The 26522-nt window shown below is 42.2% G+C and overlaps 1 protein-coding gene across 1 annotated transcript in view; it reads left to right on the plus strand.

The window, feature by feature from the left end:
- The window catches only part of LOC108804964 (calpain-9-like), a 36777-nt gene that overhangs the window by 4556 nt on the left and 5699 nt on the right, over positions 1-26522 (plus strand). The window contains exons 5-20 of the mRNA XM_018576900.1: positions 626-783; positions 1945-2116; positions 3029-3100; positions 4160-4245; positions 4327-4398; positions 5526-5689; positions 7848-7990; positions 8872-9077; positions 9808-9844; positions 10792-10854; positions 12211-12271; positions 15066-15124; positions 16320-16388; positions 19408-19486; positions 22641-22757; positions 24042-24100. Of these exons, the coding sequence (XP_018432402.1) occupies positions 626-783; positions 1945-2116; positions 3029-3100; positions 4160-4245; positions 4327-4398; positions 5526-5689; positions 7848-7990; positions 8872-9077; positions 9808-9844; positions 10792-10854; positions 12211-12271; positions 15066-15124; positions 16320-16388; positions 19408-19486; positions 22641-22757; positions 24042-24100 (1617 nt within the window). The remainder of the gene's footprint in view (positions 1-625; positions 784-1944; positions 2117-3028; positions 3101-4159; positions 4246-4326; positions 4399-5525; positions 5690-7847; positions 7991-8871; positions 9078-9807; positions 9845-10791; positions 10855-12210; positions 12272-15065; positions 15125-16319; positions 16389-19407; positions 19487-22640; positions 22758-24041; positions 24101-26522) is intronic.

Consider the following 26522-nt stretch of genomic DNA (forward strand, 5'->3'; position numbering starts at 1 on the left):
TTATATTAAAAACCCTCTTCTTAAAAATGTTTAAAAAATATATATATATATATATGGTGGCAAATTAATAATAATAATGCTCAAAGAAATTATATAGGAAGGCCAAAAGTATAAGGGCACTCTGACCTGGATTTGGCACCACAACTACCTGGTACCCAGACTTAAAGCAAGCACAAAATCAACTGCTTCGGCCAAAGCAGATAAGTAACGTGTATGTTTGGGCAAAATAAATAAAAAGGTATTTAGCACATCTCTGCAATACATACAGTCCAATGTGTTAAAAACACTGCAAGTATAGAAAAATACCGGATAATTTTGCCAGAAATGCTCCTAACCTCCTATTTGAGATGGCAACACTGCCTCTGCTGCCCTGAAATCCCAAGAAGTGTTGTCATCCCTGTCTGAGTTCTCCCCTGCTGGACTAGCTCTTCTCATTCATTTCCTCCTACTATAGGGGTGGGGGTTCTGTAGTAGTTCAGTAGGAGAGAACTTGAAGAACATTATGAAGCTGAATAAAAGGATACCACTGATCATTCACACATGATGTCCACTATATTACACCGCCACAATATCCAACATACAGAAAAGGAAGAGTAATTGGAAAATCTTGATATGTCTCTTCTAGTTCTGGCAGTATGGGAAATGGGTGGAGGTAGTGGTGGACGATCTGCTGCCAACAGTGCAGACCCTGCAGAATGGAAGAGATCACTACAATTTACTTTTTGTGAATTCCAAGGACAAGAACGAGTTCTGGAGTTCGCTGCTTGAGAAAGCTTATGCCAAGTGAGTATTACTGAAAGTACATACTCCTGCTGCTGGGTCTTGTAAACCTTTAATAACGAAGTCACCTCATTTTGCATTGTAATTATTCCTGCTTCAGCAAGGTAACCATCGGTTCTTCTGAAACCAACGCTCTGAAGAATGCATACACCCCGCATGCACCGTTCTCTAAGAAATTGATAGCTGAGAAGCTGGTTCATACAACATGACTACCTCCAGGCATAGTAGGTTCTTGGTACTGGAAATAATATACCATTACTTATTATCCTACAGGGTTTAGTTTAGTTAGGGTCTGTGTTGATGGTCTCTTGTTTGCTGGCAGCACTAGGAGGGTTAGGCTGCTGCTCTTCCACACAAGGAGCTGCCGCGGATCTCCTGCAATCCAATATACCCTCCTGAACACTGCTCGAATCAACATCATTCTCCCTTCCTGGGCAGCTCTGTTGATTAGAGCAGTGTTCAGTGGAGATTGTTATAGAGCTGTGAGAGCGACAGTCCTTCTCTAGTGCTGCCAGAACAGTTTTTAACCCTTGCTACAGCACTTAGCAGAAAAAAAAAAGTTAAAAAGGGGCACACTCATTACTGTATACACAGCCCGGCTGTATTACCATAATTGGGCTTTACAAAATAGTTTTTTTTTTAATGAATTTCCAATTTCGGCTTCCTGTAAAAAAAAAAATGGATTACACAGTTGTGAAAACTCTGTGAAAAAAAACTTTATAAATTGCCAATACCCATTTGCAACCAGGGTCAGATTTTTGCATAGCCATCATAGGCAGTGACCTAAGGAGGGAGAACTGCTAGGGAAAGCACACAGCCATGCACACATTTTGCTGTCAGTAACAATGTACCAGGTACATGCGACATGTGCAACTACAATCAAACTTCTGGCAAAGTTCATTAAAGAAAAACTCCAGGAATAATATTCCTAACCCTTGCAGTGGGGCTACCCTATATAAATAGGGCCATGTTTTACCATAACATGTAGCAAAAATAGTATCAAAAGTGCCTAAAACTATTCATAAATAGTTAAGAATATTAGAGTTAATCTTTTCCTTTTTAAAAACTTGTGAAAAAGTTGATAGTGCTCCTTTATAAATTGCTCCCATAATGTATTTTCCCCACCTTATTATCATTGAAAATTAATGCAGGGATTAATTTCAGGCTCAAAGGCGGGTACTCTGCTCTGCAGATGGGCTTCGCTGGAGAAGCTCTGGAAGACTTGACTGGTGGTGTGGTACAGAGCAGTAATACCAACTGCCCAGCTCCAGAATTGTGGAGACTCCTGGACAATATTCTTCAGAGAAGAGCTCTCATCTGCTGTGGAAACACCCAGGTAGCATGTCCTTGAAAGCTTTGAAATGCACACACTAAACACAGCCTACCTGCTCAGGAACCCCTTTTACTTAGTTGTTTAAGCATGTCGTTACTTCGACTTAGTCAAATTGTAGGATGCTTTCACGCTACCATGTCTGCAAAACATTCTGGATTTTCTAATAAGAAAGCCCAACACTAGTTCTGCACTTATTGAGTGCTCCTGCATACCAAAGAGGGGTAAGGCATTCAGATGTTTGTTTGTATGAAGTAATATTCTGTTATTTAGATCTGTTTTTACAGTGTAATGGAAAACTAAGTACATAACCCTGTAGCAGCAGACTCGCACTTGCCCCTACTCCTAGCACGTGTGCAATATGAGATGCCCCTGTACAATATTTAATATTTCATTATTGCAAATAAAAAAATAAAAAAAATTAGCCTCAAGCATGATGCATACATTAATAACATATATGGAAAAATGTGATACATTCTAATTCAATGTCTTCTTTGCCAAATCTTTCTGCAATCCTCTGATAATGTGACTGATCTTATTAAAAAATGGTGCATGATGTTGACCATGAAAAACCTCCCAGTTTTCTGAAATTTTTAAGTACGAATTTATATACACAATAGACCCATCTCTGGTCATACATACCACGATTTTATGGGCAAAAGTTTGGTTCATTAACAGACTGCTACAATGGTCAAAACCAAAAAAATACAAATCAAATTAACTCACTGGTGCCCAATTTCTCCATGTACAATTTTTAAGGTTGGGCATAAAACCCTTTGCAACGTAAACAATTTTAATAGTGATATAGTACATATATTTATACAGGTATCAGAGCTAAAAGAGGGACAGGGGCATTTGTTTTTAAAAACTGGGTCAGTGGGAAGCTAAGTCACTGTTCTAAACCTCTTGGTTCTGCAGGGAGAAATTGAAACATCTAATTTGATGGGAATTCTCAGCCATCACATGTACTCTGTGACCGGAACCAAAGAAGTGAGTATGGAATCATTAAAACTACTGCTAGACCTAAAACCCAGATCGGGAGATGATCTCAGATCTGTTCAAGGGCCTCAATCCCTCAGGCTAGTTCCAGTTCGGGGGAAAATTAATGAACTGGATTAATACATTTGCCTGAATTGCTGGCGTTCCCTTTTAGATACTAGCCACTGGTAGCATCTGCCATTCACTTTCCACCTCCTCCTCTGCTGATATGAACAAGGTTTTTGGCATAGCTTTATGTTCTTTTAATTTAGTGCCTGGGCCTCACATGTGTTGGATGATATCCGTATGCCAGGGCTACATGGATAATTTGACTCTCTTGCTACTGAGAGATTTTACTACTTGCTGGCATTCTCCTTGTTAGCCTAGTCAGTTACAAACACTACAAGGAATTTAACAAATTCATGGTAGAGTTCTACCTGCTGGTGTTTATGTGTACAGGGGCACATGGATTCCACCCATTTCCTACTTACTGTGGTCATTTTGTACTTTTTAAATGCTATATTAGAGTATTTGTTTGCCGTTTTTCCATTCTCTCATAGCCACTTGGCCTTCTTGCTGCTCCAACAGTCCTACCCAGCATCAGTAGCAGCCAATCACTGCCCCTGGTTGCAATGTCAGTGGCCCCTGGTAGAAGCATCAAGATGGCAGGCCCTGTCTCTAGTCTACTGATGAAAGGGTTGCTTGGCTGCGGGGGTGGGGGGAGGGGGGCAGTTGTATGGCTAGAGAAAATGAGCTATGACAGGGCTGCAGAGATGGGGGGGGGTGGGGGGGGGGCAGATGTGGTTGTAGGGGTGTAGGCAGGGCCATCCCTTTAATGAGGCACGGCCGTTCTGCTGCACAAAGTTTGCAGTGTGCCAGCTGCACCCTTTCCGACCAGAGCATCCCACATTACTAAGAGGTGGGAGGGAAGATGTGTAAGGGCAATACACGTCTCCACTCTGGCCGGTGTCCCCCCAGCTCCTGACAACCAGTGGCGTCACAGGAGGACTCTGCCAGCTGCATTCTCTGTGGCTGTTTATTCATTTAGCTCATTTAGAACCTTTCTTGCAGGTTCAGACTATACAGGGGCCAGTATCTCTGCTCCGGGTCAGGAACCCCTGGGGACACACTGAGTGGACGGGGCCCTGGAGAGATGGGTAAGAGGTTTATGTCTTTGTCATTTGAAGATGGAGCTGTCAGAACTGGTAAATAGATCATTCTGTGTTTTCCTTTCTCAGGGGGCCAGAATGGCATACTGTGATCAAACCCGACCTGACAGAGAATGTAATTTTGGAGGATGGAGAATTCTGGTACAAATGTCAATTTAAATGTCATCTCACATGTCTAAGTTGTAGACAATGAACTCTTCATGATATATTTGTTCCTACAATTGGGCCTCATTTGCAGAAGTAAAAAATTCTATATGGCCAAAACTTTGTGGATACCTGATCTATATGAGCTTGTTGAATATTGCATTCCATAAACATGGGCATTCATTTTGCAGAATTTTGAAGCGTGTCTGTGGCAATTTCAGCCGAAAGAGAATTTGTGAGATCAGATAGGGAAGTTGGATGAGAGGATCGGACTTGCAATCGCCGTTCTAGTTCATCCTTTAATAAACAACAAAATCTTTAATAAAGTTTAAGTCAAGGCTCTATAAAGGCCACTGAAATTCCTCCACACCAAACTTTTCAAACCCTGTCTCTCCAGAGTGTACCTTGTGCACAGGGGCACAGTTATCCTGGAACAGAAAAGGGCCTTCCCCCCAAACTGCTGCCACAAGGTTGGAAGAATGCAGTTGTCTAAAATGTCTTTGCATGCTTTAGCATTAACAGTGCCCTTCACTGGATGCACCTGAACTCATTCATTTGGAGGGGTGTCCACATATTTTTGGCCATATAGTAGGTGTGATGGTCACATGTCCACAAACCTTTGGTCCTATAGTGCAAATTCTGGAAATTATCTTATCAGTGTGCATCAATGATTTAAAAAATTGACTTAGTCCATATCTCTGTCCAGGTGGGCAGCACTGCTTGCTCCTAACATATACTGTACATGTTGTGCTAAGGATGGCATAGTCAGACCAATAAATGCAAGCAAAGCTAGCATTACCAGCACTGCATGGAGGAGCCAGACTGTGCAGCCTTCTGATCACTGAAAGTGAATATATATATATATAGAGAAGCTGATTGGTTGCAGTGCAAATCTCCTCCAGATATTGTCTGCTCCAGTTTTGATAAATTCCCCCCAGTAGATATGCTGTGTATACAGTATATATTTATCCACTTTTATTCTGTGATTTCATTCTGTAAATCATAAACTCATGCTGTGTAATAATTTTCTGGAGTAATGGGTGAAAGGTGAAATGACATCATTGAGAAATGACCAGAGTACTGTACTACTATACCCAGCTCTAATATAATGTCTTTAAATGCAGGATTGCAGTTGAGGATTTCAAAGAGAATTTCCAGTTTCTGGAGATCTGTCACTTGGGACCCCAGAGCCTCTTGGAAATTGGGGGTGCTGCGAAACCTTGGGATTATGTGATGTATGAAGGGCGCTGGGTGAAAGGACTGTCAGCGGGTGGCGGCCCTACCTCTGGTAATTGATCGGTACCCTACTGTGTGTCTCACAGCTTTCTTGCTTCTGTCTTTTGATGTGGGAGAGATAAACATGTAATTTGGCTCTGCTTGAAAAAGTAACAGGTTACCTGTACTGCATGGGGCATAGGCAGGCCCTGATTCCCCACAAGGCCACCGAGGCTCGGCCTCGGGGCGGCAGGGTGCAGAGGGGCGGCAGCGGTGTCCTTGTGAGGAAGTTGCCCTCTCTACATTCAGTCCTGCTTTTCACAAGCAGGACTAAATGTAGAGTTAGGCAGCCGATTTTTCGTTTACATGTGAACTCGGCGATGTCGTCGAGATCACATGTAAACAGTGTGCAGCCTCCTCCCCTCCCCCCAGCCACATTATAATAATTATAAAAAATAAACAATAATAAGATAAAAAAGTAAATAAGATAAAAAAATCTAAAAAAAATTAAATTGATACAAAAATAATTAAATAATAAAAAAAGATAAGAAGAAATAATTAAATAAAAAGTGATAAAAAAGTTTAAAAAAAATAAAGAAACAGTAAAAAAATTGACATTAACCCCGCCGCCCTGCCATTCTCCAGTGATGGGAGGGGCGCATCGCAGAACCTGGCCTTGGGGCGGCAGGGAGAGTAAATCCAGCCCTGGGCATAGGGTATGTATTCTTAATTTGCTCTATTATGCCACCAGCCCACCTGGGAAATACCGTTACTTCTGAATGTGAAAGAACACATGACACTCACCCTACCTCCATACAATACAGCGCTTTGTGTCTGAGTGGCCAATCACAGGCCCTGCGTGTTGCCAGGTACGTAGCTGAGCAAGCTGAAACATAAGAATCCTAATTGGGCTGGCAGCCCATGGTGGTACATGTACCTTATGCTCCATACAGTAAAATTAACCTGTAACTTTGACAGTGTGGCCAAAGTATAGGTTCACTTTAAATTATTATTTTTGTCTTTCTGACCCTCAAGTGTAACATGGCAGCAATCTACATACCTTTTAGGACTCATACCCCAAACTTTTTAAAAGTTACAAATTAAAGCGCCAGCCATTGCTGACTTTTCCTTCTTATAGTTGCCTGGTTGTATTAATCTTTTGGTGTCCGTGCTCTTTCATACTTGCTTAGAACATATACTGAAGCCAGAGACAGCTAGGCAGTTAGCATTTTCAGAAAGAGGTCAGCAATGATTAACTTTGTATACCTCTTTCAGTATAGGCTTCCTTTACCAAGAGCATTGCAGAAGTGCAACATATCAAATTTACTGCTGTGATCGTTGCCATCTGGTGAAAGGTCGCAAAGAGGCTACCTGATTGCTTGCTGTGGGTTCCCATACATTACAAATCATCCTCATTTTTGCTGACTTATTCCTTAGACCTAATAGCCTTGGAGCTCCCTTGTATAACTTTGGAATGTAGGTGACTGAGTTCTAGGGAATTGACAAAAATATGCACATCCAAGTTGAAAGGTTTTCCCTACAGATATTTGTACCAGCCTAAGGAAGGGAATGGAAGGGAAATTACAACCTGGTCCCTATCTGCACACTTAAATCCTTCCTACCATTAATTCATAAATTAATTAGTAAATGCTCCGGGTGTCGGGCGGGTAGTTGTTTTTTACATTCACCTCTTTTTTGGGCAAGCAGAACTAAATGTACAGCAGGGAAGCCGGCGATGTCGCCAACATCACTTGTATGCAGTCTGCAGGTCTGCCATTCTCCATGGGGGGGAGTTTTGGCGGGTAGGGGGGGCGCATTGAGAACCTGGCCTTGGGGCAGCAGAGAGAGTAAATCCGGCCCTGGGCATGCTCATGCCTTCTTTTACTGTATCTTATTGCTGGCCGTCCTCTTCTTTTTACCTCAGCTTTTCCAAGCATTATTGTCTTTTCCAGTGAGTCTAAAATAGGATAGCTTCAGTGTACTCATTAGAGTTTCTAATGCAAAGTTGGGCTTGATTTGTTAAAGGATCTATCTGTTTGTTTTTCTTGCTCTCCATTATATTCTTGGAATTCTTTGCCACCACCAAAGTTCAAAGGCATCAATATTTTCCTTTCTTGCTTCCTCATTATCCAGCTTTCACATCCATAGAGAGCGAGAGAAAATACCATAGTGCAGACAATTCTGATCTTTGTTCTTTTTTTTTTTGATCTTTGTTCTTCTTTACCTTACAGATTATTATTGGATGAACCCACAGTTTTCACTGACACTCTCAGGAAATGATAATAACACTTTGTGCAGCTTTATTGTATCCGTCATGCAGAAACACCAAAGGTTAAGAAGAATCACACAGCGTGTAGCTTGTCATATATTTCAGGTAACTTATGCTGCATAATACATAAGACAAACACACATTAAATTTTCCTATGATGACAAACATATAAAATGCATTATATACAAACTATGAAACAGTATGCAGTATATAAAATGCAAAACTCTCTTAAAGTTGGCTAAACGAACCTGACTTGGCTAGGGGTGGTGTTTTGAAAACTAGAGAGGAAAGGAAAAGTGATGGTGTTTTCTATAATACCAGTTATGTTTATGTTTTCTGAATTGGAAACTGCCAATTCTGTCTCCATTTTCATGGCTAATCTCCTGTACATATGTATATGAAGTAATTTATATAATAACATTTGGAGGAACTTGTAGTAAATTCAGCACAGAGAAATGTGTCTGTCCTAATGGGGGGCTGTTATACAACTGGTGCCCAGAAGGGTGAAAGGGCCCATCAGGGTGATAATAAGAGGCAATATGAAGGGCCTGAGTTGTTGAAGATGTTTTTTTTCTGTCTTTTTTTTTTCCTCATGGGGAGGTTTCCCATCACTTCCTGTCCTGGTTATTGGTAATTCTATGTTGCATTTGCTCATCTACACAACCCCTTACATAACCAACCAATGTGGTCTCAAATGGCCTTAGTCACTCTTTGTAATATAAAATACATTTATAAATTGTAAATGGCCAGATTAAAAACTCTTAGACCCAAGCTGAGGACTTTTTTTTAGGTATATCATCATAGTTGCCCTTGAGAAATATAAGCTGTGGGAGCATAATATAAAAATTAAAAATATTTTTTATAGACTAAACTAAACCATAGAAAAAAAATTTGGACCAGTTCATGGACAAATTTAAACAGAAGTAGTTTTTTCTATACCTTGTGGAGTCCCCATGAGACTTTAGAGTCATTCTTTGTTTCATCAGGGGGATGACGCACATGCATATCTTTTTCAAGACAAGTTACGTTCCTTGGAGCCGCTTCTCAGTGCTGGGCCATGTATTAATCACAGAGAAGTGGTCATCTGCACCAGCCTGCCTCCAGGACGTTATATCATCATCCCATCTCTGGAAGAGTGCAACGAGGGAGAGTTTTTAGTCAGACTCCTGACTGAAAAGGGAAACCCTTCTAGGTAACTATGACAATGCCAGTTAGTTCACAAACATTTGTCTAAAGGTACTTTACCTGTAGATTTATACAACCACCTCTTCAACATCTTGAAAACTAAAGATGATGGCTCCCTAACCAAAACCTGTCATTTCTTAATTGATGCCCATGTCCCAGTTTCTCCTTGCTTTTTCTTTGAAGACCACTGACACAGAAGGTGAGGGGGATCCCACTAACTGGAATGTGAATAGTAAAAAAACAGGCAAAAACTCTCACCTTTTCCACTATATTTGAAATAGCATGCTATGGTGTATTGGAAAGATTTTCTCTTACTGTCATGGAGACCACCCAAAAAGTATGGGAAAAAGTCCCCATCAAGGGCATTTGGAGACTGTAAACTCTTCAGCTTCCTATGTCACCTCCCTTCCATCACCCTGCTTTAAATGGAAAGTATAGTGCATTTTTAGAAAGGGGGTCACTCCACTGTTATGGCCCACAGTAACACCCAGACCGCCCTGAAACTACACTACACTACACTATACCTTAAAAAGCTGTATACAGCGATAGGAGCAAAACCAGACAAAAAGAACAGTGCGGGTGTTTTGGCAGGACTGAAACAGAACATATATTCTAAAAGTATCCCGAAGTTGAGAAGTAGAACATTTCAAATCCAGTATTTTATTGATCAAGATGCATGATTTAAAATAACTTGTGAAGATTTACTGTAAATTTACTTTGTTTTTAAACTTTTATAGGGCATTGGAAACCAGCAAGGAGGGCAAAGAAATTTTGGTAAGTGCAATAGGTTTTTATGACGTGTGTAGAGTGTATACATTTTCAATATATAAAATTAGGAGAATATTGTATCTTGCCAACCACACTGTAATAAAGGGTATCACTTTACCTCCAAATGTTCTGTATCAGATATCATTTCCCAGGATAAAGAGCAAATTTACTAACTAGCATGTAGGGCTTTGTGGTTCCAGAACAGGTATAGAGCAAACAGTCACAAAAACTTCTGTACATTAAATTCAACCCCCATCCCATTGATAGTGTCTTATGAAAACCGACTGACATCATTTTCCCAAACCAAATAAACTGCTATGTCCTCCATGGATGAAACAGCTTTAAGCTATTTGGTTAAAAGCATTTGTCCTTAGACAGGACAACAGGTTGTAAAACTCTGCTGTGGACTGTTGTTGATATAGCAGTAGTAGAAATACAATGAAGGGAATTTATCAAAACTGGAGCAGAGGAAATCTGCAGCAGCTGTGCATGGCAACCAATCCGCTTCTCTCTTTCATTTTCAAATCTTAACTGAACAAACAGAAGAGAGAAGCTGATTGGTTGCCATGCACAATTGCTCCAGATTCTGTCTGCTCCAGTTTAGATAAATTCACCCCAGTATACTTCCATGATGCGTGTCTCAATCTGGAAGTTCAAGCTTGGATGCTCTTCATTCAGTGCTCCAATATAAATGTGCAGTGACAGTCTAGAAAGTACCTTACATTATTTTGTAATTTACCCTGTAGTGAAAACAAAATGACCAAACATCTATTTAGAAACATATTATTTCTGTTCAACACCACCCCATTACACCTTATAAATAAAGCCTACCTTAAGTAGGTAAGCATCCCATGAAGGGAGACCCGGATAAGAATAAACCAATGACCACATGAAAGGGGATACATTTTAGTGTAAAGATTATCTTTAAGACTTACTGTTCTTGTCTGTTACAGACTCTGTCTATGTGTCCAACTGAAGCTGAGATTCAGAGCAGGTTCCTTAAGTTTGCAAACCAGGTAAGTAATCACATAAGATCATCTAGACCAAGTGTTTTACTATCTGGAGCACAAGTCATGTCCTCCATACCCCCTCCATTGTGCAACATGTGGGATAAGTGTCTTGGTATATGAATTTGGCCTCCTATTAAAACATAAAGGGTAGTTTGCACAAAGCTGAGTACCCTATTGTAGTATGTGTTTATGTGTATATTTATTGCATCAGAATAAGCCTATTGTCAGTCTGGTATCTTTTCTCTATCGCTCGTCTATTCTGTATCTTCTTTAAACAAAATGGAAACTGGAGGAGGCCATAAACAAGCCTATCTGCCCTCTGTTGTGTGTTGTGTGTGTTTTAAAAGCAAAAACAAAAAAGTGCTCTGGTGAACCAAGGCAAAAAAAGTGCATAGAGTGTAAATGGGTCACCCACCAAGGTGTATTACTCAAGGTAGCCCCAGACTTACCTAGCTGTAGCAGGGAAGATCCTCTGGATAAGCCAAAGCATACTCCGTGATTAGTAGGTAAGGATTCCAGGAAGGGGGACCTACAAGTCTGGGGGGCAATGACCAGGGTAGCCATGTAGACTTCAGGGGTAGGCCTCTAGAACCTACACTCAACGACTCATAGTGAGAGCAAATGTGATAATACATCTGATAGTACTTGGCCATTTAGGACCCTCAGGCAGGGCCGGATTTCCTACAAGGCCAACCAAGGCCCGGCCTTGGGGCAGCAGGGAGTAGAGGGGCAGTAGGGGTGTGGAACAGGGGAGCGTATAGAGATTTCCTGATATTTTATAAAGACTGCAGAATACAAAACCTTTGTTCTTCACGTGTATATTCTTTAGTAAAAAGCAGAAATAAAGACTAAATATTATGCTGCAGGCATACGTCAGAACTTACTGCGGAAACAAGGTTTTTGAATGAGCAGCAGATGTGCTGTGAAGGAAATTTCCATGAATGAAGGAAACTGATTGTCTTTGCTCCCTTCATGAAGTAAAACAAAGCTTGGGCTGTAATTATAGGGAGGCGACCTACTGACAAAATTGTGATTGAAGAGAAATTAAAAATACAATGGGTCTTCCAAAGAACTGTGATATTTTAATGGTAAGATTAATTTGACAGACACCAAGTTGAGCCTGCTATTGTTTACAGGGGTGCTGCAGGAGGCAAAACCCATTCATATTCATACAGGGATTGTTGCCAATAAGATAGTGAATTATCGTTTAATTAAAAACAGACTCCAAATTTTGATTTTGGTGGTCTTAGCCTTTCACAATCTTGTAAATAAACCCGGATCAGAAAAATAATAAAGTGTGGAAAATAGCAGATCAAGAAACAAAACTGATTTAAATCATCCTCTTGTCTTGCTCAATCACAGGATTGCAGAATCAACCCTGTACAGCTTCACAGACTCTTGGCATCTCTGCTGAGTGAGTTTGGTAAGTAACTTGGAGCACCAAAACACCAACGCAGTCATAACAACAGTCAAAACAACACCCATCATTGTGGAATTCCAAACGTGCTACTACAACTCTAAATGATGAAGTACAGGGTTTGCACAAAAGCAGATCATTGTTTTTGTAAAGATTAAATGCCAAAAACCAAAGGTGAATCGTCACACAAACCGCAATGTACAATGTACTTAGGTGATCAACTATTCTAGTTAGAAAACAACTTTCTGATTTACCTCTGTGCAGTTCAGCCCTGCCTGCGTATTGTTTAGCTATGTTGGTTGTAATAAATATATTGAGCAGTCATGTTTGTTAAAGGCTCACCAGGGTTGGTTAACTCTGCAGTTAACCCTTTACCCACCAAACGTTCGCTGCCACCATGTGTTTTTTAACGGAAACACAGACCGTGCCCAGCAAGTGCTGTGCCCAAACCCGCTGTACGTCAATCACACGTGACTATACACAGTTCTGAACCGACCCGCTGTACGTCAATCACACGTGACTATACACAGTTCTGAACCGAGCGTGGCATCACAAGGACGTGGCGATACCACTCTCAGCCCCACCCTGCACAGAGATTTCCCAGCTCGCGGGACACAATCTCAGGCCAGCAGACTGAGAACCACCATCACCAGGGTTGGTTAACTCCGTAGTTAACCCTTTACCCACAAACATTTGCCTCCCTAGCTGCCTTGGCAGCATCTTTTTGTTAACCCTCTAGCGGGTATCACGGAGCCGGCCCCTAGGGAATGTCTGGGGAGGGAGAGCAGGAACGATGTGCCTTTCATTTAGACTATCACTGTCCAATTCCAAATGATGAAATGGAGCTGATATTGTACTCAGGTTTATGACTTTCGGGTGAATGCGTGGTCACCTGGGTCATTACCTCTACCAGACCTGCTGGTGTTTATCAACTTGTCCACTGGTAATAGATGAGTGCCTGGTGACATGCCTTTAATTAGGGACAGCTAGGTTAGAGGTGATTTGGGACTTTCACTAGTGCTGGGCAATAAAGATCACAGGCCAGATAAACAGATCTCTGTTCTGTGGAATGTGAAGTGACCTGCAAATGACTAAATGAAGGCCTGCATGTGCTCTGAACTGGGGGACAAGAGAATGTTATATTTAATATTATCAGACTCAAAACCCCATTACCATTACACGCAGACAGTCCCCCTGCAGCTGATCTTTCCCTCATTACTGACTCGGCTGTAGATCCTTATATTATCTCTGAATCCATGATAACACTTTCCTTCCTTCTGAAGGGTGGCTACTTTTGTTCCCCATGGTCCCTGTGTGTTGTAAAGTACTCACCACTCCAAGCTCGCTCCCGTGATGGACTTCAATCTCATGTTTCCTTTACTAATTTGTATTGATATTGTAGTCTATCACGGGAGTGAGCTTGGAGCGGTGGCTACTTTACAACACACACAGGGACCATGGGGAACAAATGTAGCCACCCTCTAGAAGGAAGGACAGTGTCATCAAGGATTCAGAAATGATTTAAGGATCTAATGATCTGTTATTCAAATATATCCCATCCCATTTTTAGTAAATATTATTTCTTGGGGATAAGTCTGTACATTGGCAGACCAAAGATGTAGAGTTCCCAAGTACAAAGAGATTGTTTGATTCCCTTGCCATCCACACAAACAAGCATACTATGATGATGGTCCTGATGCAACAGCAGAGACTTTACATGTAGTGTCTGCCCTTCTAGTGTGACATTTTAAATTAATGTGACTTTCTGTTTGCACAAATCAGTTTAAAGTGCCCCTGTGACCAGACTATGGACATTCATTTATTTACATAGCAGAAAAAGAGCTTTAACACAGGCAATCACTGTTCTCTCCAGCTGCTTTTTTATGCAATTGTGAGGCTTGTTTTGAACTTCCGTTATTGCTTGTCTACAATATGTAAGTACATTAGGTGTATGTGGTCTGTGCACAGGATCACTTAAAACTTTAAAAAGATGCAGAGGCAGATTCACTCTCTCTATTTGTCCTGGTGACCACTGTCACTGGAAGTAAAAGTGAGGGTAATCCCAGGGAAAGGGAAATTGAGGGGAAATCTTCCAATGGAGACACTCCAGGGACATTGAAGAGATTTACTCTGACTTCCTATTGAGTCTATAGCACAGGAAGGGGGACAATCTCCCTCTTAACTGACAAGGATTTAAATCAGGAGTAGCAAACCTGCGGTCCTCCAGCTGTGGTGAAACTACAAATCCCATGATGCATCTCTCTTTGGGAGTCATGTCTGTGGCTGTGAGAATCTTGCAATGCCTCATGTGATTTGTAGTTCCACCACAGCTGGAGGGCCGGAGGTTTGCTACCCCTGATTTAAATACTTCAATATACTTTTCAAATTAAAAAAAAAAACATTTGGCTTTAGATACTTTGATACGTACCAATTAGGTAATGTAGCAGCTCACTTTCATCCTCCCTAGACAATTTGGCTCCCCTCACTGCACGCAGACTTAGACCACGTCCATTACAACCGTGGCAAACAAAAGAAACCAGGCATCTAAAAAGACATAGTCGCGCTCTTGAACGACTGTGGCGAAAAACTAGATCTCTGCAAGATTTCACCTTGTATAAAGCTGCCCTCCTAAAATATAATTCCTTCCTCTGAGAAATACCAAACAATAGGCATTTACAGCCAGTAAGGTTTTATATGTGTGTGTCTGTATTCTAATACAGTGATGCAGATGTGTCTGCAGAGTACACTTTGTCATATATGAAGGACACTTGAATGGTAACAATGTATTATATCTCTACAGTTCCTCTTGTGCCAAGTTTCCCTCCAGAGACCTGCCGATGCTTGCTAGCCTCTCAGGATGTATCCTACTCCAGTCTCTTTTAACAAATGTTTGTTTTCTGCTTGTGTTTTTTCTCAACATCTTTTATTTTTTTCATTTAATCCATCCACAAAATGTTCTTTTTAGTTTTGAGTAGATTGAGGAAGGTTTAAAACCCCAATCAGTTCTCTTCTCTGTGTTCCCGAAGGAAGAATTCCTTCTCATTGTGTCCTAGTGACCACCAATCCCCGTAAAAACAATTTTTCCTCATGTAGATACAGACAGCAATAAAAACCTGATAGAAGTTCTAATCCTTCCTCCACTCTTTCCAAAACTTTAGCTTTAGACATATTTTAAAGAAGCCCTTTTGTGTAAAAAAAAAAAAAAAGAAATATGATGGACACAAAATATGATGAAAGGTCTCTGCAAGAGAAGAGGCATAGTCACCTCTTTGGTAGCTTGTGTCTCCTAGCTTTCCTTTGTTCCAGTGTGGCAGCCTATGTTGGTCTCTTCAGCATTTGACACTTCCAGGAGTATCAGATGCTTGTGTCCCCCACTGTGGTTCCATTCTCTAACCCTTACATCACTGTAAGACTTGGCAGCGAATTATGGGTCAGAGGGTGAAAGTAACCATAGTACATAGAGAGTTTCCTTAGGCTGGCCATACACTCTATGAATTTCTCCCATTCAGCCCATGGATTCCTAGGGTTCTCCAAGTCCGTGCTAAACAGTGTGGATGGAGGAATCCCTGCTGCCAGGCTAAGCTCAGCTCCTTCACAAAGGCAAAGTCTCGCACTGGATCACTGCACAGATCTGGAACATACACACAAAGCTCACCAAGATTCAAGTAATAATACACATAACTCTTGTATTTAGACAATATTTGGATATCCTGGAGTTCAACATTAGTTTTGATCCTACCTACCTACAGTACATACAAACTAAAGAAAACCATTTACCTTCCTAAGTATTGACATGTCAAATATGTAAGGATAGGGTATACAGAGAATTTCAGCAAATGATACTTTATTGTGTTTTTTTCCAAAGTTGAAGTTGCACTTTAAATTCTTCAACTGCTGTTTCCAGCTACGGAAGAAGAATTTCCTAATCTCCTGCTATATATAACAAACATATGTTCAGGGACTACATGGACACATTGTACCTTCCTGTGTTGTTTCCTTTGCCTCTCCTCATAGTTTTATGTTTGTGTTGTTGTGAGTATTTGACTCAAGACAGATATCAGCTGTGGGTTCCCTGGACTGGGAGCAGTTTTACACACTCTGGAAGAAAATCATAGCTGGAATGGTTTGTACTTCCCTTCTTGATTTGATAGAAGTTTCCTTTTGTGTTTCATAAAGCATATGTCAATGCAAAATAAGCAAAACTACATATGCAGTAAATCTCCGCAATACAATGTTCCTTGTATTTTTTTCCCTTAAAGTAAAACTATGGGGTTAGGGCTTTTCCCCATAGTTCTCCGAAGGGTAAAGGGAGGACACAAACAAGCGTCCTCCCGTTACCCAAAGCTTAGTATAGCTGCAGCTCGCGGTATACTGAGACGCCGCAGCAGAAACGGATCCCGACAATTATGTCTGGATCCGCCCAGCTGCATGAGTGACAGCTGGCTCTGCCTATTTAGAGGCAGAGCCAGCTGTACCCGCCCCTCCCCCGTCTGTTCCGCCAGTCAGCGCTGGAGGATCGGACAGGGGAGAATCCAGTCACTCCCCTGTCACGGCTCTCTGCAGTGAGAGGATCAAGAAGTGAGCGAGCGCTGGTATGTGTTCGCCCACTTCCCGATCTGCTGAGCCGACCTGTGACAGTTTCATTGTCACAGGTCGGCTCAGATTATGAGGCTGAGTGAAAAGCACTCACCTCATAATTCTCCTTTAAGTACAGAAAAATACAGTAACTGTCCATCTGCCAGAAATGCAATCGGCTCTTAAACCCTATTGTGGGCTGACAACCAGGACCATACTGCCCGGAGCAGCCATTGTCCTAATGAGGGCAATGATGGTTGCCTTGGGCAGCAGTAGTGCTTCCTGCGCGTGCTACTACTCACAGGAGATCAGCTCAGTGACACCGAGCCTGTTAAAAGTGCAGACTCTGTGTCACTGAGTAAAAGTCTTTGCTCGGTCACTGCGCCAGTCACACAGCATGCATAGCAGACCTCCCTCCAATGTCTATGAGCACCTAAAAGGAGTCCATTCACTCATGATACAAAAATATATTGCTGACAATCAGCAACCCTACTGCATACTTCCCAACTTTCTGAGAAGAAAGAGAAGGGACAAATTATCACACAAAGTATGTGTGCACATACTTTTCCTTTATATTGGTTTTTCAGGATTAACACATTTAATAATTTAGAGGCTGAATGAAAGGTTTAGTGAAGTATAATTCTTTGGTTAGTTAAAGCGGAACCCCGGGAGTCCAGCTTGGCTCCATGTAAGTATCCATATCTGATATTGGGAGGGCCGCTGGGGATGCTGACAATCGCTGTGGTAGTCCACACTATATACAGTGATAGCCGTGATCTTTTGGCTGTGGCTGCACTGGCTCCCCCTCTGTACACAGAACTCAGTGTGTTGTTTGTTTGGTACCACCGCCATTCAGGGGGCACCTTATATTTTTTAAATGAATAGAAAGCATTCTCTGACTGGAAGAGGTGGAGAAGAGGGGCAGATGACATCACCATCATCACCGTGCCCAATCAGAGTATGTCTTGTATTTATTGGAAACAATACAAGACGTCCTCTGAATGGCGGCGGTGCTGAGCAAGTGACTCCCTGTGTTCAGTATAGGGTGGGGAAGCCGCTGGAGGATAGTATTCTGCACTATCACTGTATGTAGTGCAGAATACTACAGTGATTTTTCAGCGTCCGCAGCAGTCCCCCAGATATCTAGATCTAGCCAAGCTGGACCAATGTAAGTTTCCAAAAATAATAATTCCTGGAGTTCAGCTTTAAATACCGTATATACTCGAGTATAAGCCGTCCCGAATATAAGCCGAGGGTGGGAAATGAGGCAGCTACTGGTAGATAGATACCAATAAAATTACATTAATATTTATTTAAAAGAAAAATAACCTAGCTCTGTAAGTGGAAAAGGGGGTGCAGGGCTACATATCATGTACTACGGATCATTTAACCCATTCATATTAGCAGAGGATAATTGTAAATCTATTGTTCAGTGCACTCTATATGTATTATATATGACATGTACATATAGAGTGCCTGCAACAATACATTTACAATGATCCTCTGCTAACATGAATGGGTTAAATGATCCGTAGTACATGATATGTAGCCCTGCACCCCCTTTTCCACTTACAGAGCTAGGTTATTTTTCTTTTAAATAAATATTAATGTAATTTTATTGGTATCTATCTACCAGTAGCTGCCTCATTTCCCACCCTCGGCTTATATTCGGGTCAATACTTTTTCCCAGTTTTTTTGGTAAAATTAGGTACCTCGGCTTATATTCGGGTCAATACTTTTTCCCAGTTTTTTTGGTAAAATTAGGTACCTCGGCTTATATTCGGGTCAATACTTTTTCCCAGTTTTTTTGGTAAAATTAGGTACCTCGGCTTATATTCGGGTCAATACTTTTTCCCAGTTTTTTTGGTAAAATTAGGTACCTCGGCTTATATTCGGGTCAATACTTTTTCCCAGTTTTTTTGGTAAAATTAGGTACCTCGGCTTATATTCGGGTCAATACTTTTTCCCAGTTTTTTTGGTAAAATTAGGTACCTCGGCTTATATTCGGGTCAATACTTTTTCCCAGTTTTTTTGGTAAAATTAGGTACCTCGGCTTATATTCGGGTCAATACTTTTTCCCAGTTTTTTTGGTAAAATTAGGTACCTCGGCTTATATTCGGGACGGCTTATACTCGAGTATATACGGTAGTCTATTTTTGTTGACTTTTTTTTGAGGCAGTGGCACTAGGAGGGGGGGTGTAGGTGTGCCGGTGATGTGGGCTAACCTGGAGAGGAATGGTGCGTTTCGCTCAGCTCCGGGCAACCAATGACATCACTCGTTGCCAGGAGCTGAGCAGGACACCGGCCAGAGTGTCCCAGTTTGCCTGGCTCTTAGCACCCTGGGCTCTGGCCCCAGAAAGGGGGCATACATTGTGCAGCAGAGTGGCGATGTCGCTCTGCCTGCTACCCCCCTCCCTCACGTGACCCAAACAGCTGCCACCTGAGACAACAGCCTTAGGCTGCCTCATTCCTATCACTTTATACCATGGCCTGTGTTGGCTATGCAGAAATCTGGCCCTGCGTACACTGCATAGGATATACTGTAATAGCAATCATCTTATCTACAGCAAATATTCTGCAATGCACAGAAGGACAAGGATGACAGAATTTCCATCGATCAACTTGTCCCGGCTCTAAAGGCAGCAGGTAAGACATTTGTATGTACAACGTCATTGGTGACTTTTCTGTCCTAGATAATAGACATGTGCGATTCTGAAACGAAATTTGGACAAAATTTCGGAAATTCGGAGATTCGGATGTATCCGAATTCCCAATTACAGCTAAAACGAATGCAAACGAATCCGAATTCCCGATTTCCCAAAATTCGTTAGCGGTAGTCCGGTCGAAATTTTGCAGCAAAATGACATTAGGAAAAAAAATTGTTTTTAATTAAAAAAATGTTTTTAGTTTGCAGAAGATAAAAAAAAAAAAGCATGAGGTTCCCCCCCCAATTCATACCAGACTCTTTAGGTCTGCTAGGAATGTTAGGAGGGACCCCGCCCCAAGTTGAAACAGAAAAAAAAGTGCGTGGAGTTCCCCCCCAAACATGGGGTGCCTCCTAACATTCCTACTAGACCTAAAGGGTCTGGTATGAATTGGGGGGAACCTCACGCTTTTTTTTCATCTTCTGCAAACTAAAAAAAAACAAAAACAACATTTTTTTTCCCTAATGTCATTTTGCTGGAACGAAATTTTGCCCAAAAAAGAAATTTCGACCGGACTACCACTAACGAATTTCATCCGAATCCGAATTCCGAAACTAATTTAATTTCGGACCCGAATCCGAAAAACGAAATAATGCGAAATCCAAATCAAAATGAAACTAAACTAAACAAATGATTTGCTGGTGCACATGTCTACATAATCATTTGCTGACAGCTATCAATATACATGTTTACATTGATGGCAATGCTTTTTTGATGGGTTTACTAATATTGCTATCCCAAAATCAGAGTCCATTCTGGAAGAACGATGGTATTTGTAAACTTTTGTTAAAGTGGAATTTCAGCTTATTTGTAAACAATACAAAAAGACAGCAATTTTTATGAAGCAAAAGAAACTGGAGACCTTATTTAAAGAATGCACACCCCAGTGATCCATTAGTTATTTGCTCCAATGATTGTTGCTGCCACATTCCATGACAGGGTTAAGCAATCATGGCACACCAGCTGTTGTAGAACTACAAGTCCCATGAGGCATTGCAAGACTCTGACAGCCACGGGTATGACTCCCAGAGGCAGAGGTATGATGGGATTTGTTGTTTCACCATAGCTGGAATGCAGAGGTTGCCTTCCCCTGCTCTATGGCATAGAAAAACAAATCAAGGTGATCTGCTTGAGCTGCCTATCAGCATGCTGGATCGGCTGAGCCGAACCTCCGGCAGGCTACTCACTGCTGTTCGGCCTATTCTTAAAAATGCCGAACAGCAGTGAGTGAATAGCCGAATGCCGCTGAGCGAAGTTTGTTTCTCGTTCAGTCTTGCTGTTTAGCGGGGGAATCCCCACTCCCACTGGGTTATTGTACTCTGACAGTCAGAATATCCTTGGCCATCACCGTTCGGCCAATAATTTTAGGACAAAGGTCGATTTTTCAGGGCTAATTCACACCAAGCTGTGCTGGACATTTTTTTCCAGCACAGCCTGAATGCAAGACAAGGCAACTTGTCAGGGGAAGTAACCGTTCATACCACTGCGTTCCGATGGTGTGCTTTTTAAAAAAAATACAGCTGCGGTACTTTTTTTTAATGCACCGCAGCTAGACGCGGTACAACTGCATCGCACCACGGTGAGCGCATAAAACTTAATGAAATGTCACTTGTGACATTTCAACAAAGTTCTAACAAAAAAAAACAAAGAAGTGAAAAAGTGGTGTGATGCGGCTTGATCGAGCACATCTGCACTGTCCGGGCAAACGCACACCAGCAACCGTGTGGTTGAGCGCAGTTGCAGGTGTGAACAAGCCCTTAATAATCTTTCATTGAACAGAGTGAGATTCAATTTCAGCTGAGTGAGCGGGAAATCTCGATTTGAGCCGTGTATAGCCAGCTACATCCCTGGTAACGGGAGACAGCTGACAAGCCGATCTTTTAAAAGCATCCGTCGGTATATAAATATGTCTATTCAAAAATATGCTGCTTTTTTTAAACTGATTGCGGTATTGCATCCTACCCACTCATCAGTGCCAGCCTCAGTAATTTGACTTCGAAGATATATTAGCATACAGCATGAGTCAGAGAATATGCTTATTATGGGAGAGTGCAGACTTACATAATACACATCCAAAAGTCAAAAATAGTCCTCTACAATATATCATATTTCACTTGTAATATACACATATTTTTTTTCTTTCTTTAAGTTAGGAAGGAATCAGTTTTTGTTCTCTGTTTTATATATAAGTATGCCTCAGTGTTTAACGATTTATAGAACAAAGAACATTATTTAAAGTGACATTAAACTTCCGAGTTAAAAATGCATTCAAGTAGGGATGCACCGATAACGTTTTTTCAGTATCGAGTATGAGTACCGATATTTATATTTTGGTACTCACCGATACCTATTACCGATACTGGTACTTCCGTTAGCATGGATCCAGCTTCCCAGGCATTTAAAAAGCCGGGTGGCAGGTAATGACATGCCGCCCGGCTTCTTGATTGCCCGTGAAGCCGGCTTCATGCTGTTTGGCCGGCTCGATGCTAACTGGCCGGCAAGCCACCTCCATGCTGTTTGGCCGACTTAGTGCTGATTGGGCCGGGAAGCCAGCATCCCAGCCAATCATCATCGAGCCGGCCAAACAGCATTGCGGTGGCTTCCCGGCCAATCAGGAAGCCGGGAGGCGGGTCTATGTTACCTCGCGGCACTGCCAGTCAGGAAATTTCCCTCTGACTGGAAGTTCCTGTATCAGAGTATTTGAGCGAGTCCGAGTACTAGCATCAGTATCGGTGCATCCATAACCTTAACTATTAACAAAAATGTATCTTATTTGTGTATCACTCGGCTGTAGATCCTCAAATCATCTCTGAATTGGTGCTGACACTGTCCTTCCTTCTGGAGGGGGGCTACTTTTGTTCCCTATGGTCCCTCAGTGTGTTGTAAAGTATCCACCGCTCCAAGCTCGCTCCTGTGATGGACTACAGTCTCAATACAAATTAGTAAACTAAACATGAGATTGTAGCGTGTCACAGGAGCTTGAATACATTTTAAAGTTGTAACTCCTGAGTTTAGTGTCACTTTAATATCTATGAAAGGATAAAGTAACAGCATGCAGTAAATGTAGTTTTTTTTTCTTTTCTTTTATCATGCAGGCCTCCCAGTAGATGATTTCTTGGTAAGACTTGTCCAGTTAAGATACGGGGACCAAGCTGGCTTTCTCAGCTATCATCATTTCATCTGCTGTCTCTTAAAATTTCAAAGTCTGACCGGTGAGTCTCAGAAGCTTGGTCACAAGACTAAAACAGAACTGTAGCCTAAATGGATTGTCTACCTAAAAGTAATTGTCAGGTTATGGTTTTAAGCTGATGGACTGAGCCTGCCCCGGCTTCTTATATGTCTGGGATATTCCAACAGCAAGATCTTTTTGGTATATATTTTCCAACTCTGTTCCTGTTTAATTAGTTTTGGGTAGAGAAGGGAAGAGTTATGGTGCCACTGTCATTTTTATATTGCTGTTTTTGTCCCTAATATGGAGATTTAGCCTGGCCATACACTATGGGGGTGATTTATAACTCTATGGTTGCACGGCACTGCTGCCGCTAAATGGTGAGAGGAGCATAGGAGCTTCCTATGCTCCTCAGCACCATCTACTGGCAGTAGTGCCATGCGAATGCCATTCACCCAACTATAAGCTGAGTGATAGTTATAAATCAGCCTCTGAATATTTTCCTATTCAGCCTAATTCTTTCAGGAAAAAAACTATCTCCCCCTAATAGCTAACAGCGTGGATGGGATTGAATCCCATCCACGTGGGAAGAGTCATGGACTGCAGCCACTGTTTGGCCAGGTTTTCAGGCTGGCTTCTTCAACAAAAGTTTATTCGAAAAATCCCCAGACTGGTCAACACACTGATCACATTTTGAGTCAACAGGACAAGCGTTTAGCAAGCTTTACCCTCATTTTTGCCCTTGCCACGAAGAGAGAACATTTTGAAAAATTCAAGATGTTATAGTTGTCTTGCAAAGGAGACAACTGTTTTACTGACAACTGTCTAAGAGGGAAATTCCCCTCAATTTGTAGAGATTTACTCTCACTTCCTGTTGTGTTTTTCAGGACAGGAAGGGATGATAAATCTCCCCAATGGGACAATGACTACAAAAAAAAATGTAACTGACAGGTTTTAACCTTTCCTTGCTCTAATCAAAACTAAAGCAAAATGTTTTGGCCTTACATACACTTTATCTACCACCCTTTGCATGTGCCAGCTCCTTCTGTTGCAATCTCATAATACAAAAAAAGAACAACAAAATCAATTATGGAGAGCAGCACTCTATCTTAAGGGCCACAGCGGACATGCAGACTGAGGACCTCAAGTGCAGATGTCAGACCAACAGTATTTCTGAGAAATTGTCAGATGGTTTAATTCTCCAGTATGTGGTAAAATATGAGAACTCAATATTGGGTGGACAGACCCTTTGAACACACAGTGGTATTACTGCATGTATTTCATGAAAGTTGTGCAAATCTTTACCAATGTTATGTATATTCCACAGAGAAGTTCCAGGCTGCAGATCCCGCAGGCTCTGGCACAGTAACTCTAAGCTACCGTCAGGTAGGTATGCAGTTGAACATAATTCTTAATACCACTAGACATATTGTGCAGCCTTCTGGGCACTTTGCACATGTTGTCTCCAATCAATCTATATCAACATATAAAGCATTCCCTGCCTTACAACATTCACTCACATAGGATACTTATTGCACTCCCTACCATAAGACAGCAGGTATGTGATCTAGCTGAAGCAAACTGGCATTGTTATTATGGAGAATTTGACAACACAAGCATGTAACATATCTGACATTTCCATATTATACCTTAGGCACATGTACTGTATATGGAAGAAGTTTTCTTTTTTTTTAATCTGCAGCATGTTTGACATTCTCACCTTAACATGTTTTAATGTGTAAAACAAAAAGAAGTGGGCAGAACTCTGTAAAACATGCACATATTTCCTGTGCCCATTGGGCTAACACAATGTAAAACAACATGAGGGAAATAAAAGAGAACTAAGGCTTAAACTGGTTTTCTTTAGGGTCACAGGAGGACAAATACCAATGTCCTCCTGCGACCCAAAATTCAGGAGGCTATTGCCCACTATATGCTGACAGCGCAGAGCCGTGCTGCAGCTGGAACGGATCCCGACAATATTGTCCGGATCCATCCCACTGTTTGATTGACAGCTGGCTATGCCCGCCCCCTCTCCTGTCTGTCGTTCCAATCAGTGCTGGAGGATCAGAGAGGGGGGGGGATCCATGCGGGGGGTAGATGGTCGGGAAGTGAGTGATCAGCGGTATGTGGTCGCTCAGTTTTCAATCAATAGAGCCGAAGTGTGACAGTTGCAGTGTCACACGTTGGCTATAATTATAGGCATGAGTGTATTTCACTCTCCCCATAATTCTCCTTTAACAAGTCTTAGGGTTCATTCACACTATGGGGTCTATTCACAAAGCTGCCGAGGGCAGCCGAGTGAATGACCGATCAGAAGTGAAGTGAGCCGAACACTGTTCGGCTATTCACTTCAGGCTGGTACGGCTGATTTCAGCCGTACATCGGCTTGCTTCGTGTGGCTTCGGATCAGCCGAACATGCTTAGCATGTTCGGCTGACCTGAAGTGCAGAAGGAGTTCGACTCAGCCGATCCAACATCTGGATCGGCTGAGCCGAACCTCCGGCAGGCTTCACACTGCTGTTCGGGCTATTCTGAAAGATCCCGAACAGCAGTGAAAGAATAGCCGAATGCCGCCGAGCGGCATTTGGCTCGGCTGTTCTGCTCGGTCCCTCAGAGGCACCGAGCAGAACAGAAAAAGAGTGAAAAAAGTAGAAAAAAGTTAATAGAAAACGATTGTGCAGAGCTAGCAGTGACAGCTAGCTCCGCCCAATAGTTTCCTATTGTCCGGCGGCTCTGCTGCTGTAAAAAAATAAAAATAAAAAAAATCCCCCGGGCGCTCTGGGAGCCCCCCGCTCCCGGCCGCCAAGAAGAGAAACCCGCTGTGTCTTTTTTTTCCTTTATTCTGACACGAGCATGTCAAAAGACAAAAAAAAAAAAAGACGAATTCCCATTCAAAAGCATTGGGAGTTTACTATTGGCTATTTCAATTTGCAATAGCCAATAGTAAACTAGCATTGTACCCGCCCTCTGCTGATGGACCTGATGGGGAACTGAAAAAGAGGGCGGGTACAATGCTAGTTTACTATTGGCTATTGAAATTGAAATAGCCAATAGTAATGTCCCAATGCTTTTGAATGGGATTTTTTCTTTTTTTTTTTCTCTATTCTGACATGCTCGTGTCAGAATAAAGAAAAAAGACACAGCGGGGTTTTTCTCCTTGGCGGCCGGGAGCAGGAGACTCCCGGGGCGCCAGGGAGAGTTAGATGTTTGGAGATCAGTGTCCCTGGTTAGCAACCAGGGACGCTGATCTCTCTGAAAGTGGCCGGAGCCAGCCGTAAGATCACGGCTGGCTCCGCCCAGCTGTCAGAAGCAGGCTGTCGGCCGGCCAATGGCCGGCCGCTCGGCCAGCTTCGTCTTTCAGCACGGCTCAGCGCTCGACTGAGCTGCTCGGCCGTGATCGGGAGCTGTACGGGCTATTGTGAATAGCCCGTACAGCACCCCCTCGGTTCTCCTGAACCGAAGGGGTCCTGGGGCCGAAGCCAGCCGAAGGATCGGCCGAAGCTACGGCCAGATCCTTCGGCAGCTTTGTGAATAGACCCCTAAGTGTGAATATGGGTTTGGGATTCCTGTATCAGAAACCTATACATTTTTGCGGCCTTTTAGAATCGGCCACTGTCACCTGTTCAAGCTAATGATGACAGTGGCCGCATCTGTAAGCGGCATTAGGCATGTAATACGATTACATGCGGTTAGAAAAAGATTATTATCCCTGGATCCATCATAGATGTGGAAGCAGCAGTCTCTCTGTATGTTCTCTGTATAGGTCTAATCACAGGAATTTCCCCAGCACACACTTTAGAATTTC

The sequence above is a fragment of the Nanorana parkeri genome, unplaced genomic scaffold (assembly GCF_000935625.1).
Source record: "Nanorana parkeri isolate BGI_ZX_2015 unplaced genomic scaffold, ASM93562v1 scaffold80, whole genome shotgun sequence".
Classification (NCBI taxonomy): Eukaryota; Metazoa; Chordata; class Amphibia; order Anura; family Dicroglossidae; genus Nanorana; species Nanorana parkeri.